This window comes from Melanostigma gelatinosum (assembly GCF_949748355.1).
Source record: "Melanostigma gelatinosum genome assembly, chromosome: 12".
Classification (NCBI taxonomy): domain Eukaryota; kingdom Metazoa; phylum Chordata; class Actinopteri; order Perciformes; family Zoarcidae; genus Melanostigma; species Melanostigma gelatinosum.
The window spans coordinates 19,738,980-19,762,556 of NC_136645.1; the positions used below are offsets into that span (position 1 = coordinate 19,738,980).

General features: G+C 44.6%; 1 protein-coding gene across 4 annotated transcripts in view; it reads right to left on the bottom strand.

Moving 5' to 3' along the window:
- The window catches only part of ate1 (arginyltransferase 1), a 48,337-nt gene that overhangs the window by 19,300 nt on the left and 5,460 nt on the right, over window positions 1-23,577 (bottom strand). The window contains exons 6-10 of one of the 4 annotated variants that reach the window (XM_079279669.1): window positions 22,042-22,179; window positions 18,337-18,465; window positions 11,232-11,264; window positions 5,435-5,616; window positions 1,727-1,826 (exon numbers count right to left, since the gene is read on the bottom strand). In XM_079279669.1, coding sequence (XP_079135795.1) covers window positions 1,727-1,826; window positions 5,435-5,616; window positions 11,232-11,264; window positions 18,337-18,465; window positions 22,042-22,179 — 582 coding nt within the window. Of the gene's footprint in view, window positions 1-1,726; window positions 1,827-5,434; window positions 5,617-11,231; window positions 11,265-16,832; window positions 16,962-18,336; window positions 18,466-22,041; window positions 22,257-23,577 lie in introns of all 4 variants that reach the window. The other 3 variants (XM_079279667.1, XM_079279666.1, XM_079279668.1) reach the window with 3 other exon arrangements.

The following is a 23,577-nucleotide window of genomic DNA, read 5'->3' on the forward strand; positions in this document are numbered from 1 at the left end:
AAGAGGCGTTCGGTGTGAATGTGAGCACGTTTGTGACTAGTGGCTCCTGCGTGCATGTGCATGTCCATTATGCGATTCTGTGTAGAAGTACATCGACTACACTTGTGTAAAAACTGTGCATGGATGTGCGCACGTGAGCAACACACTCCTTGCTACTGAGTTACAGTCGCCGCCAGCAGTGTGACCTTCCTCTCAACCTCTAATGTCTTCAGCAGCCTCTCTTCCTTGCTCGTACCTCCCCTCGATCGGTTTTTTATTTCTCTCTCACACTCTCACTTGAATTTGTCCTTGTTTTTATCCCTCCTATGTTTGAGGTTTACAGCACATGAATATGCTGTTTGGATTGAATAATGCTTCCATGTGCATTTGAGTAAAACGCATTTGCATGTACACGTCATCGTGATAGCTACAGTGGATCTCTGACAAAGCATTCCTGATCTACCTTTGTTACAAACACATTGTTGAATGTTTATCTTTTAGGTAAAGCCTAATCTACTATTTCATCCGAAGAAAATATACTTGATATGTGATTAGAATTAGAGCAGGTGTGCAAATGAGAGAGCAGCACAGAGGTAGGCTCCTGTAGAGGCCTCGGCAGCTACAACAACAGAAGCAGAAGAGGAAAAAGAGATGGGCTGGAAACCTACATTATGCAAAAGTAATCGGCAGTACAAACTACTTCGTCACTGGCCTGACGGACAGGAAGCGGTGTAGGTACACAGGCATTAACATTGGAGACTGACACAGACTCATCGTCCTGATGTGCCCATAAAACAGCTCTACGTTACAGCTTTATTGTCTGTCCTCCACACAGGATAACGGTACAGTAAAAGGACAGACAGCCAGACAGACAGTCATATAGCATCATGGCATTTTGGGGAGCATGGGCAAAGACAACTAGTTATGATGAACTGATAAAAGAAAGGAACAGTGTTGCCGTCATGTTTTAGGAGCAGAAGTATGTGATATAAAATATAAAGTTTGCATGATGTATGTAATATTGCACATACACTGCCAGGAGTTTACCTCACTAGGACCGTCTAGTGTTGCAGCAATCCTCTCGGTGTTGCAAACAGACTGAAATATTAAATGTAATACCAGTTAGGACTGAACGACTCATCAAATAAAAAAAATTTGCGATGTAACAAATGCAATAAATGTTTTGTTTCATTAATGCTACACAATCTAACCAATCAGAGGGTCGGAAACAGCCATGTGGCTTCACGTGCAAAGGCGCTACCCTGAGCATCATGTGACTCGTGCAAGAGGGAGTAGTTGAGGAAATGTAAAATGCCCCGCCACGCTTTCATGCTAGCAGTAGGACTGTGTGGCAATGATCTCAGTAGAACTGAACATTGAAGAGCAAGAGATGACTTACATGTCAGAGGGGGAACAGTACATCAGTTATCTGGACGTATTTGGGTTCAGACATGAGGAAGCTCGACAGAGTCAGGGTATTGTGCAGAGCGCGACCAGCTCAGTAAGACGCAGTCTTAATCTCAGTAAGATTCATATTTATTTTCATATGTTAATGTCCATACATATTAATGTGTTCAGCCCTAATACTAGTATAATAGCCTGTAATGATGTGAAGTGGAAATGTTTCAACAACTATGTTTTGATCAAAGTATCAAACCTCTTTTCAGCACATGGAGATGCTGTTTAAATGAAGGTGAAAAAAAACATGAGAAGCTTGTTGTACGTGTCAGTGTGAGACGATGCGTACCTTATACCGCATCTTGGGACAGGAGTGGATGTAAAAGCCCAGGTAGTAGTAGGACAGCTTGGGGGACTGTTTCTGCAGCTGCCTGGTGAAAGCGATCTCCCTGTGGCAGGAAACACACAAGACACACCTTTTCAGAGCGGCGCCGGAAGAAAAGGCTCAGGCTTTCAGAAACAGCACACATGCATGCAGCTCGGTGCCTCTTACAACGGTGGCTCACTCCGGCACCACTTTCCCCCTCTTTAGCTCATCCTGGCCGGAGCTGCTGCATTGCAGTGCGCCGAGTTTTAAATTTCACAGTTTTTAAATGTAAGGTTTATGTCGGCTGATGCAAAGTAGCTCGCACTGTGTTTTAGAAACAAACCTAAAGACACACCAGAGATGATCAGCAGAACAAGAAGGCAGACAAAGCAGAGTCATTTAGAATATAATTCATACTGCAATACCTAAGAAGTATTTCTTCTTACAGGTTAGTTATATTATATCAACAGCATACAAATAAGGGCGTAAAGAAATCAAATTGGTGCTAGCAGCTCTGACTAGAGCAGTGCCTATGAAGGAGGTAAAGACCCACACTCAATAAGGCAGCTTTTCTTAGTCTCATTTCATGACACACAAAAAACTGCCTTCTCTTTATTGCCATTGAGCCCTCCAACAGAAAAGAAGGTGGTGAAAAAGGAGGGAGAGCGTGTAAAATAAAGATTTAGAACTTGGAAGATTTATCTGGCTTCTTCAAATACAGTAAATGTCTTGCTCGCTTTATTTTTTCCTCAATAGTTTCTTCCTTAATTGCATCCTTTCTCAAAAAGCCCATTTTCTCCCTTCCCTCCGCTGTTTCCTTCAGTATTCCATAACTAAATTCCAGCTCCGCTTTCTTCTCTCTTTTTGTTTCACTCTTCCTTCCACCCTCTGTGTTTCACCCGCTTAAATGAAGGGGGAGAACTCCCTTTCTTACAATAGCGAACAGAGAGAGAGAAAGAGGCCTTAAAATAAAATAGATGCACTGAAAAATAAGACATGCGACAAAGCAGGCCGAGCCGGGGAGGGGGGGGAGACAGGGAGAGAGAGGGAGCAGGAGGAGAATATAAGAGGGGGGTCAAGAAAGAGAAAGGGAGGGAGAGGAGAGGCAGCTAGAGCGAGGTGCTAGAAGGTCACCCGCTTGCTGCCAGGTTCCTGGGTTCCCAGCTCCTTTCCACAAAAGCGCCCGGCAGGCCTGAATTGGGGGAGGGGGGGTCAAGAGAGGCCCATTCACAAAAAAGCCCTGCGCCCACCCCCCCCCTTCACACCCCCACCCCCATGGCAGCAGCTTGAGTCCGCCATTATCCCCTCTTCAGCCATCTGACACTCCAGCACAAGCCAATTATCAAGCCCTATGCTCCTGCACAGCTTCCCCCCCACACACACACACACACACACACACACACACACACACACACACACACACACACACACACACACACACACACACACACACACACACACACACACACACACACACACACACACACACACACACACACACACACACAGAGCTACAAGTGATGGGAAGCACACAGAGGTTCATTTAACTGGGGAAATGAACCTGAAATCTTATGGTGTACGTACGCATGTACATATAAAAAACACTAGCGATGTCCCGAGCCGGTCTGCAAATCCATGCCTTTATTGTTTATGTAAAAGTCTGATCTATTTCCAATCCCTTGTTTAAGTGGCTTTAATAAATGCTCCAATGGGATCCCTGAAAAATTAAAACTGTGCAAAGTTGTGAGTCAGTTAAAGGGCATGTGACAAGGCTTCGAGCAAGCCATGTGTGCAGAGCCCCTTTGTGTTGAAACTAAATGTTGCTTTGCCTCGGCTATATATTGCAGGTGGAATACACTTCTAACATGTTGCTGTGGACATTGAACTTAAAATGCTCAAAAACTATTCAACATATTACTTAAATATCATTAAAAAAAATCATTAATGGAAAGCTGCAATGCAGATTTTTTCAGCTATGTAAAATCTAAACAGTTATACTTATTCTAAAGTAGGCCTACTGCTCAGATTTTATTTTTATTTTTGTTAATGAGTGCAGTATCAGCAATTGCTGAATATTTAAGAACTTGGATGAGGATCACGGGCAACACAACATAATCGAGACATCCCCATAAGAAAGTGATCGAGGTTGGACACCAGCTGTGTTTCCTACACACAGCGCCTCAGGCACCTCATTATGTGCCTCTTTACTTCTCCTCCTCCTTCTGTCCTCTGGGCCCGTGGCAGAGGGAGCTACAAGAAAGTTCTCAACACCCCCCTCTCCTGTTTCTACTGCCGAATCACACGTACACACACACACACACACACCGATGGACAGAGGACCGAAATACACACAGTGCTGTACTTGTTTTTGTACTTTTGAAACATCTTTCACCACAACTGTAATATAGTTTGTTACAGATGATTGTTTTCTCAGATGATGACAAGGCAAATATGCCCAACAAAACAGGGTTCCCCCCCCAAAAAAAAGGCTACGTTCTGCTACACTGTTAACATGTCCATGGTTATTTTAAAATGGTACATAGTTGAACAGCCCAAGTTCCAATGCAGTGTGGAGAAGAGACAGCATCTAATGTTCTGACTGTTTGCACACGTTGTGTGGGGGTGTGCGCACATGCGTTCTGAACAGTAAGTTTTGGACAGAGTCAGCCAGGCCCAGCAGGCTAGGGAGTGTCCAGACCCGATCAAAGGCCCGGGCTATGGTGTCTGTAAACAAACGGGAGGATTTTAGTCCCGCTGGCTCCCTCCTCCGAGGCCTCCTCCACACACCGAGCACTCTGTGTTACTCTTGGAGTCGGACTCTTAAAATAATAAGTGATGACCAGGGTGTTCCCTCGATACGAGCAGAGCCCGTCCGAACCGCTAGGGCTGACTCAGTGCGCGCAACACGTGCGTGCACACGAACGAACGCTCGCACCTGCACACGGCAACTTTGAAGACGAGGTCCCGCAGTTCCCCCACATCTGGGCAGAAATATTTGAAAAGGCCATTCTCACATTATTGGGTTACATTTTACAGGAAACGCCAGATATGTGCGCCTGTAGCGTATGTGTGTGTGTTCTCTTATTTCATCTTGGCGGAGAGCGCGGTCGTCAGCTGAACCACAAACGGAGCACTGCCTCGGCCAATCAAGTGTGAAGAAAGAGGTACTTTTCCACGACCTACAGTATTATGGCACTTACAGTATACAGTTCTAAGGGAAGATAAAAAATTTGGGAGGAGACGAAAAGATCAAGAGTCAGGCAGAGAGCAGGTCGAGAGGAGGGCAAGTGTGAGGGATGAAAAGGGAGGAAGAATAAACGCGAGAACAAAGAAGGGAATAGTCACCAGCGAGAGGCAAAGCAACTCCTCTCATGAAAAGAGCCACATTGAATGGTTCGTTTTAAGACACAGTATAGTCACTGTAAATAATCTGGATAATCCTAAAGCGTTTATGCTACTTCATAATTTGCATTGAGCACCACTGGGTTACATTTGACAAGAAAACTGCTGAAAATTCTTGTTTGATATCCGTCAGAACAAACTGCAGCATCCTGTTTGTGACATGAAGCAACAAAAATATGGCCGTTATCAAGCATGAGCACGGACACCATTCCAGACATGCCATCGGCGCTACCATCTAATATGTTTTGCGACACGTTTGGTGGGATGGTCTAAGTCCTGGCAACCAACCTGAGGGCAGAGTAGGAGCCCAGAGACAGCGAGGCAAAGTCTGGGTGGTAGTAAAGGTAGACGGAGGACACGCATGCAGGCAGGATATCGATCACCCCCACCGCCACGATGCGCCCGTCCAGCCAGTACTGCTGGTGGAAGGAGCCGTAGCCCACCTCGGGCCCGTCGGGGGAATGTTCCGCCTGGAGAGAGGCACAGAGAGGGAAAAGGGTAAGAAAAAGGCGGTCACTGGTCAGAACTCTACGCTTGTGTGCCTTAGAGTTTGTAAGTAAAACATATAAATCACAGTGGACTGAGAATGTGGTATTTAATAGGTCTGTTTTTGTACCGTCTTATACACACACACACACACACCTGTATGATGGTGTATCATAATCCAGGCTTTTCCCCGCCAGGCCTCACACATAATGTGTGGGGGTGTACAGTAGCCTCACATTCAGCCTGCTAATGGCTCCCAAATGTGGAGCGAGAGCTGGCGGGAGTTGGGGGTGGGGGCTGGCCACAGAAACACTCCAGGAGAGGACTTTTTAATAAAAGACCCTGCATGAGCAAAATCCATTTCACCAGGCGGTGGTGGAGTGTTGCCAAGCTTTCTCCTCTACGTCTGGGTCTGCTCTCTCCATGTGGCATGAAAGAATGTGGGTGTAGGCGGCCACCCGTGCGCTCGAGTCCACCCAATTAATAAATCAGTTAAGTGATTGACACACGTTGCGTTTCTCATAGGGATCCACACGCTGGGTTTTTCAATCAAGTCACTTTACTGCTTTTATCACGGAGGCTTAAGACTAGAGGCTTGGGGTTCAGGTTAAAAGTCATAGTAAGCTGGGGTATTGGTGTGTGTGTGTGTGTGTGTGTGTCTCTTTCTTCAGCGCACTAGTAACAGGATCCTTCTCCTTCACCGGCATTCATCTGGACTCAGTTAAGTAGCGCAGACGCTGCTAGTTATCACAACACTGAGAGAGCTAGCTCGCTAATCCATCGCGCCACTGGACCCACACTCTGATCAAATTAAACCTGGCCATAAAAAAACAAGGCACACACACACACACTCTCCATGCAGCTCTGTGAACATCACCAATGGTGTGCCACATTCCTCCTTACCGCCATGCAAGGTTTTCTTAAGTAGAGCTAGTAGTTAAAAAGAATGATATCCCACTCGCTCAGGCCTCTTGAAAACTCAGGTCTGATTACCTGTCTGACACAATATACGCCAGAGTCCATTTACGTGTGTGTGTGTGGGAGTAGTTGGGTGGGAAGGGATGATTAAATTGTCCAAATGCTGCCCCACATCAGAGGCCATATGATACGAGATAAAAATGTTGTGGGTTTAGGCAAAAATAATCAAAAAAAAAAAAAGAAGTTACTTGGGGGGCAGGTGGGAGTGTTGAAGGGTGACAGGCACCACATCTGGAGCAAGCCCTCTGTGTGTGTGTGTGTGTGTGTGTGCATGCGCGCGTGGATGGTTGGGGGAACTGTCTGTCTGTGAAAGCAGGCAGCCTGTTATTTCTTGGCACCAGTTCCCCCAGAAACACTGGAGGCTTTGTCAGAGGCCCCTCTGTGTCAGTTAAGAAGTTATAAGTAAAAGGGAAAGAGCGAGAGGTGATCAGTGTGTGTAAGAAAGAGCGATTTATTATTATTTTTTCTTCCCCCACCTCGAGTATAAATGCTTGAGCACAATTATAGAGCTGTGAATGCCTGTGCAAAAGAAGCAATGTCCGTCTGAGTTTGCATGTTTGTTTGGGAGTTCGTACCATGTTCAAGGCCGATCTTGTCCGTCTGACCTGCGCGTCACCTCAGACGACAGCTTAATGGTTGTGTCCTTGCCACTGTGACAACAATCTAAACAGTCTCTGGAACACTTCAAACCACCCAGAGTTTCCCCTGCAGCCCCCAAATCGCTCTCATATGGGCCTGAACACAGGGCCCTGTGAGCAGCGCACCGCATGATGGTTTCAACCACGTAAAAATGTCAGAAACGGGAACCTAGTGTATGATAGCGACTTTCAGACCCTTTCTGTGTAGCATGTGTCGAGTTGCTTTTTCTAGAAAATCCCACCCATAAGCCTGATCTGGATCTAACGATGGTCCGACCGGGATTTGAAGGAGAATGTGCACTGGAGACACTATATAAAGAATAATTGACTGACTGTACTGACAAGAAGAAATGACAACGGCAGTTCTAATTGTCTCGTGTGAGAAATGAAAATGTCCTTTCTTGCTACTGAGGATGTTTTTCCCTGTAAGATTTTTCAAACACTTCAAAGGACATTATTGCATGTGGTTGAAAGTCAGTGGACCAATGTGTGGCCTTGCTAGATTCTGCAGTGCACCGATGCCTTTTAAACAGTCGTTGATGTGTTTTTATGAGGAACACGTTGATGGAAAAGCCCAATTTGGACAGAGAGGGTGGCGTTCCAGCCAATGGGATGAAACGCCGCAAAGCATCTGATCAAAACAGTTTTCTGGATAATTGTTTTCCCAAAAACAGAATGGACAAAGACGTGGCTTCTGCTAAGAGAATGTGACAGATTTTCGTTTAAACTGATTTTGGAATTAGCGTTGAGTTTACTCAATAGTTAATCACACAATATATTTGGGATGAGCATGGTTGTGTCTAGTTTCTTGCTTGTTTTTCAGATTTATTTTCCCCCCGGGAATGATTTTCCCATGTTTCCATTCATTATATTCATTTGTAGTTTTCTTTATTTTCTTGTTTTATGTTATTTAGTGTGGCTCGGGTCATTGCTGTGGATAAATAGCACATTCTGTCTATTCATTGCTTTTAGGTGGAAATCTAATCAGTGGGGGATGAGGGTTAACTATTCTTTTTCATGCTTAACATCAACTCATCAACCGTGGAAATCTACAACATCGAGTTGTCAGACCTACTGCAGCAATGATGCCGCTGTGATTCTGGCTCTGATCACCAACAGATGTTGAACTCACACATTTCAAAGTCTCTCTCTCTCTCCTTCTTTCCCTGACAAATGTGCATCCACTCACAAACGCACAGAGCAAGTCCTGCGAGCAGGCTGCAGGTGTAGCACAGCTCACATCATCAGCACCATTATCACGTACAGGTCAGTATGCAAACATAAACATGCCGCGTTGTAAAGGACAAAGGGAAAGTCATTTACAGAACGGTTCTAATGTTTTACAGTACATGCAGCTGGTCGACTTTTCTGTTTTTGGCTTACTGTACAGCCGAGGCATGCACAGTGGGGTCTGTGTCTTCACTACTATGGTATGTCAGCTGGTGCATTCCCTGCTGATGTGTATCTCCGTGTATTTACATAACGGAAATGGTCTTTCTCGCATCTCTCAGGGAAAGAAAAAGAGGCCGAAACACAAGAGAGACAGACTGAGAGAACGGTTGAGAGCTGTGGCCATAAAAAAAGAAAAAAAACTCAGTGACTAATTGGCCAACACCCCTTTTAATGAGTGTTTGCCCCTTGGTTAGACACATTAGGAGGCTGTTAAGAAAAATAAATACAAACAGAATGATTGCACGAACCCCACACAGCCCGTAAAACAGAGTTCCTCCAGCACATGCCACTCAGACCTCACTGAGGTCAAGTGCAGTGACAAACACCTGCATGCCTGCTGCTCGCCAGGTCTGCAGGTACTGATGTGCCACTGTTTATCAGGCTGTTTGTGGGCGTAAATTGTTTTTGTTTTTTTTAAACAGCAGAATCAGGGACAGCTGATGTTAATCACCTCAGCGTTTCAGCCCGAATCCTCTGCAATTTTGGTGAAGCGAAACAACAGCACACAAATAAGACAGTCAGTCAGACGACCTGGATCCTACTTAGCTGCAGTTGGATTTGTAAGTATGCCGTTTGCATACATTTGTATAAATACCGGCTCACATGAGAGCTGATGAACCACACAGTATGCAGGTCCATGTGGTGAGTGTCTGTGTGTGTTTTAATAGCGCTCTGATTGGAGACAGATGTAGGCCGACACGCAGAGGTAGCGCATAATTACTCTGAAATGGAGAGCATTTGGAGAGAGACAGGAGAGGAGGGGGGGGGGGGGGGGGTCAGAGAAAGAAATAAAAACACGTTGGGCGAGAGGAGGCCAAAGGACCGGAGACGTCATCCTGAACCCGTCTGAGAGGACGGGACAGTGGAGGCAGGAAGATATGTGAGGCAGTATGCCACGGTACGTGTGTGTGTGTGTGTGTGTGTGTGTGTGTGTGTGTGTGTGTGTGTGTGTGTGTGTGCGTGTGTGTGTGTGTGTGTGATTCAGTGTGCCTGGCCGACAGCCTTGACGAGGTAATAAAAGCTTGTTTCCTATAAACACTAATGATGTTCATTAGTGAAGACCTGAGGGGGCCCACGGGGCAACACAAAGTGACTGTGTTTGTGCGTCCCTGTGTCAGTCGGGTTGTGTGTGCTCCTGGACCTCAATCCTGTTAAAGTGGCCGTTACAAGTATCCATCCTGGGTCTAATTGCTGGTGTAATTGTTCTGACCCAACAGGTCCACTGGTGTTTCTGAAGGTTGCAGCTCACCGAGCCTGCTAAGTGCTCAGTGCTGCCTGGCTGCATATCTCACTCAGTGACCACAGACAATAACGCAGCTTAACAGTGAATCCTCTTCCAGATGCCATCAATATCCTTCATATTATAAGCATCTAAAAATCTAATCAGTCAATGGATTTGAAGCAATATTGTATGAATTTAAAGCTGGGATAGGCAGTATAGTTTTGGCATCATTAGGCAAAAAGCTAACCCTTCAGCATATGTTAATTAAAGTGGTCTGAGAGAAGACAAGGCTTCTGCACCTTCTCTTGGCTCCGTTTTCAGGCTTTAGTAAATCCTATCGGTGGCTTTACAAATGCAGACGTGCCCTTGCACATTACTTCAGTGAAACCCTGATTCAATGGTGTAATATCCTGCAGGAAACGCTGCTATTCCAGCATTTGCAACAACTGCCTGCACCGTCAAGCAAGCCCCCCCAAAAAAATGTAAAAAAGGCTTATCGAAAAGAGAGTCTGACGATATCAACGAAGCGTTTCAGAGACGGAGAGAAAATGGTGCTATTAGTTTAAAAGTTTACATGGTTTTCATTTTTCGACAGGGTTGCACAATAAAAATTGTAGCGCTAAATAGTTGCTACATAGGAAAGAAAACAACTTAGCCATCTGCAGACCGTTACCGTGAGCTAGCCGCAGTCAGCTAAACTACAAGCAACATTTTCTCTTCATCTTACTGTGGAAATTTGACTCATGACAGCAAAAACATACTATCAGCTTCTGGTGCTTTAATGCGTACCACACCACATAAAGTGAAGAGCAGAGGTGAGTCCCGTCCTGTGAAGGCCACAGGAAAGGACTGCTCTGAAGACCTTGTGGAAAACCATTGCAACACTCTGGACACCAGATTTCACTGTTTTCCTCCCTCAGCACCCCCTTTCACTTAGACAGGGCTGAATTAAAACCCCTCCGATATGGAACAAAAAACCCTTCCTGATCCCTTAAACCCCCCCCCCGCTCAATCCAGCTGGAGAGCTCTTGAAGAGAGAGCGAGAGAGAGCAAAGGTGGCTGGGTAGGTATGTGCCGGATGAGGGGAACTAGTGTGCATTTAGCCCCCTTTCCAGAGTGTTTGATGAAGAGCTAAACTGAAATGCTGGACTTGTTTTTCCAAACCATTATCATCATCTCCATGACAGTAATTTCACCAGGAGGACATTTTCTTTGTTGATAAATCATTACAGGTAACACATATGGATGAATAGAGACATTTAAAAAAGGGGGTTTATTAAACGGTCAACGGGCCAAAAGAAATACATACCTCTAGTGGTGAATCACAGAGAAATCTCCGGAACTGTGGAGGGAGGCAGGGGGGGGGGGGGGGGGGGGGGCAGAGAGAAAAACAGTTAGTTCTGTGGGTCACCAACTCTTTTTGAAAAGGCTTAAATGAAAACCATACATCACTCCTTTGCTTCCCTGTATAGTTTATCCCTCCCCTCACTCGGGTGTCACATATAAAATGCAGCCCCCCCCCCCCATTCACAAAGGGGCGTAAAAGCAAAAACTGTATTTCCACAAATGAAAACATTTAGCCTATCAACTGAGGCTCACAATCCAGGGAGGACATATAGTGACGGCTTAAATAATCAGCGTTGTCGTCAAAACAGCCTACCTCGAAACACGCTGCAAAATGCACATGAGATACCAATTACTGGGGGACTTTATGTCTCTGGAACCATTAAATCTTTCTTCCATTCTCTACACTTTTTCTTTAGCGCCGGGGGTTGAGAGCAGTGTGTTTACAGACGAGCTGACCTGCAGGACTGGAAGACAAAACGCAGCGCGCTGCCAATGTTTCAGGCCGAAACCCGATCTATAATGAGAACCAGCGCGGCCACAGCGGAGCAGTGATGGACAGCTTTTGGTTTGCCCCGTCTATCTCACCCTCACGCGCCACACCGCAGTTTTCAAGTTCATATTTCACGAGGAAACGCTACAATTCCAGCTCTGTCTTTCATTTGCAGAAATGTTCCGCTGTCTGGTGGTCCAGACAGGAGGCTAGAGTAGCAACAAAGTATCATAAACACAAGATACAGAGATGATACGGATAGGATGAAATAAACAAGGAGGGCATATGAATTATGTTATTACATTATCACACTCTTGTGCTGTAAACACTGGGGGGTTTGTCTTGTTTTTCCTCTTTCAAACCAAAGCTCTACTAGCTTCTCTGCGTGACTACTCGTGATTTCTGTCAGCACGGCTGGTGCTGGAATAAAACTAAACTCTCACAGAGTTCTCAATAAATGGATGAATCCAAGTTCACCCTGCAGCTCTGTAAAGCCCCATACTGGGACGGGTATCGGCCTTTCCCTTTCATTAAAACAAACATGCTCTACAAGTTGAAGAACTTCCTACAAGCACACCAAAATCCTCCGTCTGCGTGCACAGCAGTACGGCTAGTAATAGCATCGACTGCCGACGCCATGGTTCGATGGGTGGGACAGTCCTGGCCTCGGTGCAACTCAAAATCCTGACAGTTTCCCGAAATCATCCAAAAGAGTGTGTGTGTGTGTGTGTTTCTCCGTTTGTCTGCCACAGCTGATGTGTGTGTGTGTGTGTGTTGATGACACTTACGCAGTGCTCTCCAACACGGGGGATGTTTTGGCAGCGAGGGGCGACACAGTGATGCACCGTCGTCTGTCATTTCTATTTTACCTTGGCCTTGGAGCAAACACTTTTCACTACCCATCGAAGTCACCCACTTGAGTTGGATTCCAGTCATAAAAATGACTCAAATCCACCAAAATTATTAGTGAAGTTCCAGTCAGGAAAATATGTGACTCTATAAAGTATCAGCATCACGCAAGATTCTGCAAGAAGACAACCAGTGTGCAGAACTTAAAAACAACAGAACAAAAACAACAACAATGCATGCACTTTTTGCGGCGAGGTAATGCCGTGAGCTGTAAAAGACTCACAAGCCGTGCACCCTCATGCAACACACCCGTCTTCACCCTCGACTCGACCGCTTACCAGGACGGAGAGAAGTCGAGGGGATGTTGCTCCGACACAAAACAACACGTCGCAAACTGTCATTTTAACCTCACATGCTGCTGCTCAACGCCATAAGGGCCAAGTGTCCTTGCAAAATATTTACATGCAGTTACTGCAACAGTCCTTGAGCTAAATCTACCCCAGGAACAACTTGTCTTTGAACTTTTAGCAGTAGCGAAATATTGGCAACTCACTGAATGCAGTTACACTTATACATATTCTTGCATTTAAATGTATTCAATGTATCAAGTTCCCCACCTGTGTAACCATGCCAGTAAAGACTACTTGTGACTACTGCACGCTGCCAGTTAACAAATTACCAACAGCAACGCCTCCCAATGTGCAATATTGCCAGAGGGCACAAATGAAACTTTTGTTCAAACCTCACAAAAAAACTAAATGGTTTACCAACAGAACAACAGCTGCAGTTATTAGATGACATCATTTATGAAGGCCATGAAAGGCCCTGGCTGCTGTGCGTGTGTGGAACTGTGAATCTCCAATCGACTTTGTAGTGAAATGCCGTATTTTTTCATTAGACGAGTAAGTGTGTGCGAGTGTTTTACACATTAGAGCCTGTTCATGTATGCAAATGCATACTTGGATGTGTGCTTCATGTTAAGTTCCGACAGCTTGTAGCAGTTTACCAGGCACTCATCGTGGGGGCTGATGGGTAATCATACCAAGAGGAAAGAGAGGCGCAACTTTCTACTGCTGTGTCAACCCTGCTTTGGCTGGGTGAGGCCGCTCTCTCCTGGAGCCTGGCAGGGCTGACCCCTCTCTGGCCACTGACAATCAACAGACCACGCGGCCCAGCCAGGCTGACACACACTCAACCAAACAAGCTCCTTAACACACACACACACACACACACACACAGACTCTGCAGGAGACAGACAGCTAATGTGTAGGTGCCGTCACTCAGTCTTGGAGATGGCAAGGGAACTGACATGTGAATAAATTCTCTCTCTCTCTCATATACAACAACACATAGTGAACGGAGCCGTGTCCACAGTGCCCTCTGGAACGTTCTCATCTACAACACATGGAGTCCATCACTTCCTCCCGAACTCTCCCTTTCCTATAGTAAACACTCATCTGTGTACGATTAGAAGGGCAAGCAGCCGTCTCAAACACGCACAAGCTGTCGTGTCTTCACTCACACGGTACACACAAACACATGCATCTGCTAAAACCCAATTGCTACTTAGACCTCTCGTCGTCGTGCTCTTTCGCTCAAATGGCTGTACTTATTTTAGCGACAATGTGTCTGATTTGCCTCGATCACATAAATAAAACAATAAGAAAACAACCCCTTTCTTCCTCTCGTCACTCGATCTTTGTTCGTTTCAGTGTGCAGCAGAGGAGCTGCAGGATCCTCGCCGCAATACACAGATAAATGAGGTAAAAACTAAATACTTAAACTGCCATAAAAATGTATTTTCCTCCTTCATTTCTTCCATCTTTAATGACACATTTTATTGCCATTTCGCAGCTTTTTCCATATACTTCTTTTTTTCCCCCATGCGTCTTGGTTAAGGTCCCGGCCATCAAGAAGAGTAAATACAGATTTAACAGGATTTGTTTTCCTCAAAATGAATGCCACATGTGCAGGAACTCAGAGTCACGGCTCAGCAAAACAGTTAAGACCACTAAGTGTGAGTAAGAGTGTGTGCGTGTGTGTCTGTGTGTATGCATACGTGCGTCTAAATAGTTGCTAGTTTGTGCTTCAACTCTGTCAGGAAACCATGATTGGTTGTGGAAGGAATACCGTCTGGCTCCCTTCCAGTCCTGGTATGACGGGAAATGCATAGATCCTTAAACAAACAAAGTCAGTCCCCTTTAGGACATCCTACTGTCTAATGGTAGTATAATTTTGGCAGGGTAATTGAACTACAATCGCTCCTATCGCCTGGCTCTGAGCCAGGCTGACGGCATTCCACATTCTATCCCAAGGTAGTACTTTAATGGATTAATAAATACCTCAACAAATACTAAATGACCCAACTTCCGCGGTAGCAGCAGCAGCAGGCATAGAATGGCATGGCACCAAAATGTGCCATCACCACATCGACAATGTGTTTTCCATTTCTGAGCTTCTGGGAAGACAACGGAGCTTGACGGGCAAGAAAATAAAATCAGTAGTGTTTCCTACTGTGGGCTCAGGAGTGGCTGCCACAGTAGTGAAACGAAGGGGGATATAATAAAGACGAACCAAGGAGAGAGGACGGCATGGCAACTCCAGTTCTAGTGTTAAGGATAGGACAGAAGAGGCACTTTACAGAGGCCGAATATATCTCAATATACAGTTTCATCACGATATGATTCCATTGAACAATAAATTACCATATTGAATTATCGCTCAGCCCTAGCTGCACTGTAGAGTCCTGCATATACCATTTCCTCTGGTAGCGATGTCAAGGTGAATTACAATGGATGTCCGACAGGAGTAATTAACCCACTCTGTGCTTTGACACGATACTACATTCAGTCAGTATACAACTTGGAAAGTCCATCAATACAAAAAAATAACTATCTTCTGGCACCCAAACAGACAGCGGAGTTGTTTGCGCAGCCCCACACCTTTCCTTTTTTTTTTTTTTAAAGCTATTCCTCTAGTTCTTGAACCCATCTGATCCCAGTAGTTATAAACCTGAGGCACACACACACACACGCACAAACACATGCTCCCTTTAATGGAGCTGGTGTTATGGCACTAGGAAAGAATCTGCCACAGTCTGCCCAATCCAACAGCTTTTATTATTTATTAATTACCTTACTTTTACAAGCTGGAGAATTCAAGTAATTGACTGAGGGCTGCTGGCAGGAGGGTGGAGGAGGTTGTTTTTCCAGCCCTGAGGGACAAAAGGCCCTCTCAGGTTGGTGAGCATGTCCAGCAGTTATACATCCTGACTAGACTTTACTTTCGCCCGTTTTATTCATATGTAAAGTGGAGAAATGCAGGTCTGTGTATATATTTTATAGTCCAATTTACTGAGACTTATAAAATAATTTTCAAACTTTATGAATCTCTAATTGGTGATGCCCATTCTTATTCATTCCTAGACAATACTTCTCATTCACTGCATGAACTGGTGAACTTCTTCTCTCTGTCTTTTATAGAGTTTAAAGTTCAAAGCATTGCGTGCAGAAAAAAGTTTTTATAATTATAATAATTTATCGAGGTCCAATGAACGCTGCAATTCTCCGAATAGCATGCACGCTGCTCATGTAATGGACAGTGGGATAAACTGTGGTTGATCCAGGTGCAAAGACTGAGACGACAACAAATAAACAAAGAGATTAGTATCAAACTGGATTTCCCACAACTGGGGATTACTTTCATTACAAATTAACCCGTCAATAATTACAACGACCACTCACGTAGAGGATTATTTAGTCTACAAAATCCCAGAAAAGTCCAAGTAGACATCTGAAGAGTGCTCGTTTCACCAAACAGTCCGACATACTAAGAACTAAAAGGTGCAGTGTGTCAGATTTAACTGGAGTATAATATTCATCACTATGTTTCTATCAGCGTATACACTCCTGCAACTGAAAATAAAATTGGTTGTGTTTTGGTTCGCTTAGAATGAGCAGTTTATATATCTACATAAGCAGGTCCTCTTCACGAAGTCTGCCATGTTGCACCGCCATGTTTCTACGTTACATGAAGGCCACGGAAGCTTCCCCGACACGCTTGGAAAGTGAGCGGTGAGTGGAGGGGTATGCCACTAAATCCTACACATTACTACTTGAGATTTTTAAAAAAAAACGACTTTAAATTTGAAAAAGCAGCAAGGTGCTGGAACAAGCGTGCGCAGTAGTGCCCTACAGTAGGTGCAGAATAATAACCATGCAGTACCTCGCTCTCACTACAATCGCCGGGGTCATCACCGTGAATGGCCATCTGGTAGCGGGCGTACAGCGCCACCGACTGCTGATAGGACGCTGTGAATTGAGGGTCCTCAAAGTTGACCGGCACTAGCCTCACCTTCAAGCACAGGGTGTGGAGGGAAAGGAGCAATAAAGGTGGAGGGAGGTTTTATAAGGGGTGACAATCAATAAAAGGATGGCGAGTTGTTAGAAAATTAAATCTTTTTTTTTTTTTTTTAAAGAACAAGAAGAAAAATCATAGGTGCTTTGGAGGACTTGACAGTGCAGGATTCAGCAGAGGTTTTAAACAGTCTTATACACGTGTTCTGGAATCTTAGGGTTCACATCAGTCTCCTCGTCCTCAAGGCAAACTTGTCTGTTTTTGAGTTTGAGACTTGATTCAGACTGCTGTGCACAAAAGGACACATGAATGAGTGAAAACAACAGGATTCTAGGAGACTGAAAGTGCGTGAAAGTGACTTGAAGATGAGGCTAGTGCACCGCCCAGCTTTTACCGCAGATTTGAAGACAGTTCAAGACTCAAGACAGCGTCAGCAGGTCCGGAGCAGCAGAACATCCAAAATCATGTCACCATGAATCATCTCAGACAGACACATAGAGACTCTTCCATCACTACAGTCTCCTCTCAAGAAAACAGGCCGCACGCACAAAGACAAGTTGACGAACTGCACCCCCCCCAAAAAAAAACTGAAACAGCTCAAGACTGACTAACAGCTCAGACACCTGGAGAAACGCTGCTCTCAACCCCAACGTATGGAAACATTTTACCCTCGTATACACGTACGCTCTCTTTAATATGAACATATTAACTTATTCTTCATTCACTCATACAGGCATTTTGTTTATTTCCCCTCGATTTTTAAACTGTTAGATGCAGCAAAGTTTAAGCGCAAATAAATTTTCCGTCTCATACAGTTTGATAACAGTCCATTACCTACTGTTCATTGAGATTCAACCCTTATGCATCAGCTTTTTTGATCATTTTGGCTGTGTCGATGCATATGGCAAGGGTGTAAATGTTGTTTTCCTTGTTTAATTAACCTCGTCTCCTATAATAGGTCTATCGTAAACACTGTAACCAAAATACAGAAAGATCTTGATGTTGGTTAAAAGATTTAACGACGTTAAAGCTTTAAAAACAATGACATCACTAGAGCAACTTGTTTAAAGGGTTAAATAAATCAACAAAATGTTATTAAATTGTTAAATATTTGTTCAACAAAAACGACTACCTGTGTTGTATTTGTTGAAAAAGTAATCACAGCCTGCACTTACAATGAATGAATTGTTGAGGCAATGATACATTTTAGTCCATACGATGATATAAAATAACAAATATAACTTATTCATATGAAATTAGAGCGAGATAAAATGCTTTTGATGCCTTTGTAGGTCACCCAAACTTGTCGACCCTCTCCCTCCCGCCATGGGCACCCCTTGAGCAGGTCGACCTATGCCCCCCACCCTCTGACCTGGCTCTCGGAGGGTTTGTCAGGAGGGTCCTTGTGAATGGCCATCTGGTAGAGTTTGTACACCTGGTAGGAGGCGTCGAAAGAGGCTTTGAACTGCGGGCTAGGGGGACTGGAGCGCACTAGCCTCACCTTCAAAAAGAATACGGGCAGACAAAGGTGAACATCAAAAAATGGAGAAAGTACAGAGAATAACATCAGTGGAATATATGGTCACAAACCAAAGAGAAGTAGTGTGAGGAGAGTGTGGAGGGAGCAAGAGACCGACACAAACACACCCTGTCCGGGCCGCGTGACACGCCCTGAAGATTTTACAGATAAAATGGGGACTTTGACAGTTGCGTTACTCTTCTTTAGTAAATATCCGTGTGTTCACTAATAACAGCCGTTGGTAAGCATAGCTGTAGCTTGATGGGAAAACAAGAACGACACAAAGAGGGTGCGTTGTGTCCGTCTCCACACAAAAACAGCAGGTGTAACTCAAAAGAACAAGATCGCAACTAGCATTTACTGTTATGGAAAACTCAAGTGCTCGTGGAGGACCTCAAAAAGAAGAAATAATCATAAGCCTTTTGACTTTCTATCTTCCCTTCATATTGTGCTTATGAACCCATTTCCAGTGCTTCACCATGTCTTCTGAGACTTTATTCGTGATCCTGATCAAACCCGAATAGAAATGACAGTGTGCAGAGAACTTTCAGATTAAGGAAAATGTTCCTTTGATGACTTGTCGGGAGACTATATAAATAGATAATATAGAGATACAGACAATATACATGGACGATATGTTATTGCAGACGTACCGTATCGATGTATATTTGGGCCGATAAGGAACAAAAAGTGCAGCATAGAAATACCGAACTCTGTTTCAGGCCATTTAGACAGTTTCACCAAGTCTGTCCACCAGAGAGCATGGACAAGTAAACCCGAAAATATCCAAGTTGCTGTATATCTTGGTCACAATGTCTGTCGTGATTATGTTAAAAAAAGAAAAGAATCCTATTGGCTGATATCCTCAACACACATTAGAAAGTGAGTATTGGTCAGGCTATAGTGTCTACGGATTCGCCTTGAAATACTTGTGATGAGCAGGACACACATTGACATGAATCCAAGTTCAGCTAACCCTAGTAAGTAAAACGCAAAAGTTAGCAAATACATTAATAAGTCCATAGACGTGAAAGCTGCATACAAAATAAGTAAATGTTTGCAATGCTATAAATCAATGTTAACTGGGAGAATAAGGAGAAGCCTGTGATACAAAGACGTGTGGAAAGGAAAACTGTTATGTGCCGCTACATCCTCCGGCCCCATTTAATGAACCGTCTCTCGGTTTGGAAGCTTTTGTTGGCCACGGAGGCTGCGCCATAAGAATCCCCTGGACGGACAGACTGGAGGAATTGAACCTGGGGGTTTGTTTGAGTTGGACCCGAGTGGGTTTCTCTCATATGTCCACTTGGCATCCACATCTTTAGTCAGACAGACACGTTGGGCCTCTTACATAAAAAGGACAATGCTGAAGTTCTGTCCTTCTTTCATTTCGTTCTAAATCTAGAGATATATTTTGACAGGCTGAAATCATTTGTGGTGAAACAACACTGTGGCAGATAGTGGACAGCATGGAAATTTAATTTTTAGAAATTCTCATAGCGGTCTTGAAATGTAACACTAGCAGTCTGACACCGCTTTATGAACGTTCAACTAAAGCAACAGAATACCAGTGGCTTTTCTTTCACTTTAATTGAACTGAAAGATCATGGTTTATCAAAGCTTTAATGAAAGATGTGTTGCTCTGAATACGGATATTCAACACCTTGAAGAACACCATTATAAAGTACTACAGTAGAGGAGCCGATTGATTGTAGAACCGATGCCAGTTATCAATAGATTTAGAAGAAAACATTTTGAAAGCATGAGCAGAGTGTGGAGACAGTAGAGGAGACTCGAGAGGGGAATGGTGGCTCGACGGTTCCACACTTTCCTGAGGTGCCCGAGAGGCTCTAAACCACGTCGGCACACTGACCCCTGGTGGTGGTCACTGGAACCACAGCTGTATTTAAAGGGGCGCTACGCCCATTTTCTAAATTCTATCGTCCAAGACAGTCCAAAAACATTACTAAACATGATCAACTCTCTCCCAAATCCAAAGACCAGAAACTCATATTGGTGATGTCATTACATATTAAGTGTGGCGCTGCTCCATAGACAATGAATTGGTAAAGATATTATAGATGACACAGAGAGCAACCAGGATAATGTTCTGAGTTTTGGGTACATTTCCTGTTTTTTGAACTTACAACACAACAATAGAGTGAAGCTCATTTGGATTTGTTTAAAATAAAATAAACATCCTGTGGGTCTACAAAATCAGTTTCTCATTGATTGTTTACGGAGCAGCTCGACACTTTACACTTTAAATGTGAGACGAACTTCTCTGGTTTCAGTTTGTGAGAGTGTAGCTCATGTTCACAAATATGGATTGAACTTTCCAAGGCCATGGAAATAACATATTTGGACTATAAGTTTAGGTGGTGTTCCCCTTTAAGGCCAGGACTGAGGTAACTACCGGACTGCGCACACAGTTAATCGAAACTCATCTGGCCTGTTGCTGTGACTTATCTCTTTGCTGTTACTTCAGTAGTAATATGCTCCTCCAAGGTGCCAGACTCTACACCAATAACGGTAAGAGAGATACGGCAACTGAGCAGTAAGAAACGGTGAGCCACATTTCTTCTTTTCCATTTCCTGTCTAACTGTACTTTCGAAAATGTCCTATGTATCATGTAAAGAGCATTCTCATCAGTCAAGACATCTTTAACAGATGTGTGTATGATGAAATTGAGCTGCTACTACATTTAAATGCTCCTGGTACTGGTGTGACAACCTCTCAAAGCCTGCAGCTCCGTCAACAGTAAGTCAACAGAGGCCCACTGCTCTGCAGCAGATTCACTCAACTGCTTATCATCCAAATTGTCCTTCAGCCACAAATCTGATGCACAGAGCCACATGTAATAAACAGCATCTCTCAATTATTTCACTTGTAAGACGTGTCATTAACCTCCCTTTGCACAGGACGACCTTCTGTTCATGCTCACTTAGTGAAAATGGAACCATAACTGCAGGCAAACAAATGAATCCAATTGGAAAGAGCTGACTGGGAGAAGGTCTTGCCGGTCTAGTCTCAGGGGCTACAAAGACAAGAGACAGACACCGCCTGGTTCCTCACTGCATCTGGCTCAAATCTTGGTCAAGACCAAGAATGACGTTACTCTACCAACCTTAGCTGGAGGCCTTCGCCAGAGATCTTTCTACATCGTTCTGCCCCCAGCCAAAAGTTCATTTCCAGGTCCTCTCATATCGGCTGAGCTGGGGTCTTAATGTCGTCCGCAGGGTAACGCGACCCAGTTTGTGTGGTGTGTGCCTGTCATTTGGGTGAATTTTAAACTGGGAAGTGGTTTTTCCACTCCGCTCTGGGCAGCTATCCTCTCTGCCCACATAAACACATGGTGAAGTCACTGGAGCTGGGGGAAGAGGGCTCTATGAAACCATATTTTCAGGCTAAGTGAATCCAAACATAATGGAGACAGAGAGCTCAAACAAAAACACGATTTCCTAATGATAGCTGGAATCATCCCAACTGGCTAATGTTTATTCAAAGTCCCATACAAAAGAAGAAAAAGAAAGTACCGACTCCATATTTCTGCTTACCTCAAGGCAATGAGAAGAGTTGTCAGGCATTGACCCACTGATGAAATCTTCCAGGGGTTTGGGCTGCTTGGTCAGTGCCGGAGTGGGGGGAGTAGGACAGACAATGGAAGAGTCCCCATCAGCGTGTTGTCTAATCTGCTCCTTCTGAAGACGTCGCTCCTTTCTTAAGTCTCTGGCCTTCCGACACGCCGGCCGACCGGGATCAGCACCCATCCCTGCAGCCCAGACAGAAGAGCGGGGGGGGCTTGTATAAATGCCTTTATACAAGCCCTGTAAAGGCAGGAGTCAGGTATTAAATGCACTATAAAGAAACAATATCCTGGTTGACAACTTGATTTGGCTGGCTAAGAATTTACTCAAATGAAGATTGTTTTTAAGACCTCCGGTTTTGAAAGCATTTAAAAGCGAATTAGCCGTCTCTGCGAAATCCTCAGGAATGTTAACAGTGCTCTTATCAGTGAACATTTGCGACAGTCACATCTGGAAAGCACCACGTGTGCAAAGTTACAAAATCCAAGAGGTGCGAGAGCAAGTGGCTTGCGCGTAGGCCGTAATAACGTCAGTTTGTAGCGTGCACACCTCGCTACGGCGAGTATGAACTAAGCTTTAGGAATAAGACTAAACACAGAAGGAAGAGAGGTTGTAGCTTCAAGCCGCTGGTGTTGAGTCTCAAAAGAGGGCAGATTTCTGCCTGCCTCTCTGGGCAGATTGGCTGCCATGTACACTTTCTCCCTTTTTCTCTCTCAACAAGAGTAACATTAACATTCTCTGAAGCAACTGAATCTCCCCTAGTTTCCCTCTCTCTGTCCCCCTCCTCCTCGATCCCCCCCACCACCTTCTGGGCTCTTTCCAAGCCCCCGCAGCTCTCCGGGCATCCCATGTCAACAGTTTACACGCCTACATCCTGTTTGGAGCAATAAGGAAACGAGAGCCATTTCCTGCTTGTCCTATTGCCAGCCGCCGCCATCAGCTTACCAACTTTCCCCTGTGTCGACGTAACGGGGGAGAGAGGGACGCCTGGTCCTGACGAGGGGAGAGGGAAACTCTGGCACTGGCCACGCGCCACTGGAAGCGTTCCGCTTCAGCGGACAACAAACTACTTCTTCTCCTGTTAAGGTGCAGCGTCTTGTGAATAGTAAAAAACAGACAGGAAGTATTTGCAGATTCTGGCTGATTTCATGATTTATCTTCAAATCCTGATTTTGAATGTATAGGGTGAACTCAAAACTTGAGGACTACAGCAACAACCTGTGATGCTATTGCTGTTATGTATGTTTTGTGCCTTGCTGTTATGTCATCTCTTTTGTTTGTGTTGTAATTGCTTTTATTGTTTCTGTTTTTACCATGCAACGTGCCTTTGAGTACTTTTTAAAGAGCGATACAAATAAAATGGAAAATGACCTGGTTCTTGTATCATCTCAACATCCCTGTTTGCTGTATTGGTGTTTAATGGTAAATGACTAGAGGCACTACAGGAGGTAAGTATTTCCGAGGAAGCCCTGTGATATAAACATACAACCCTGGGAGTTATGGTGA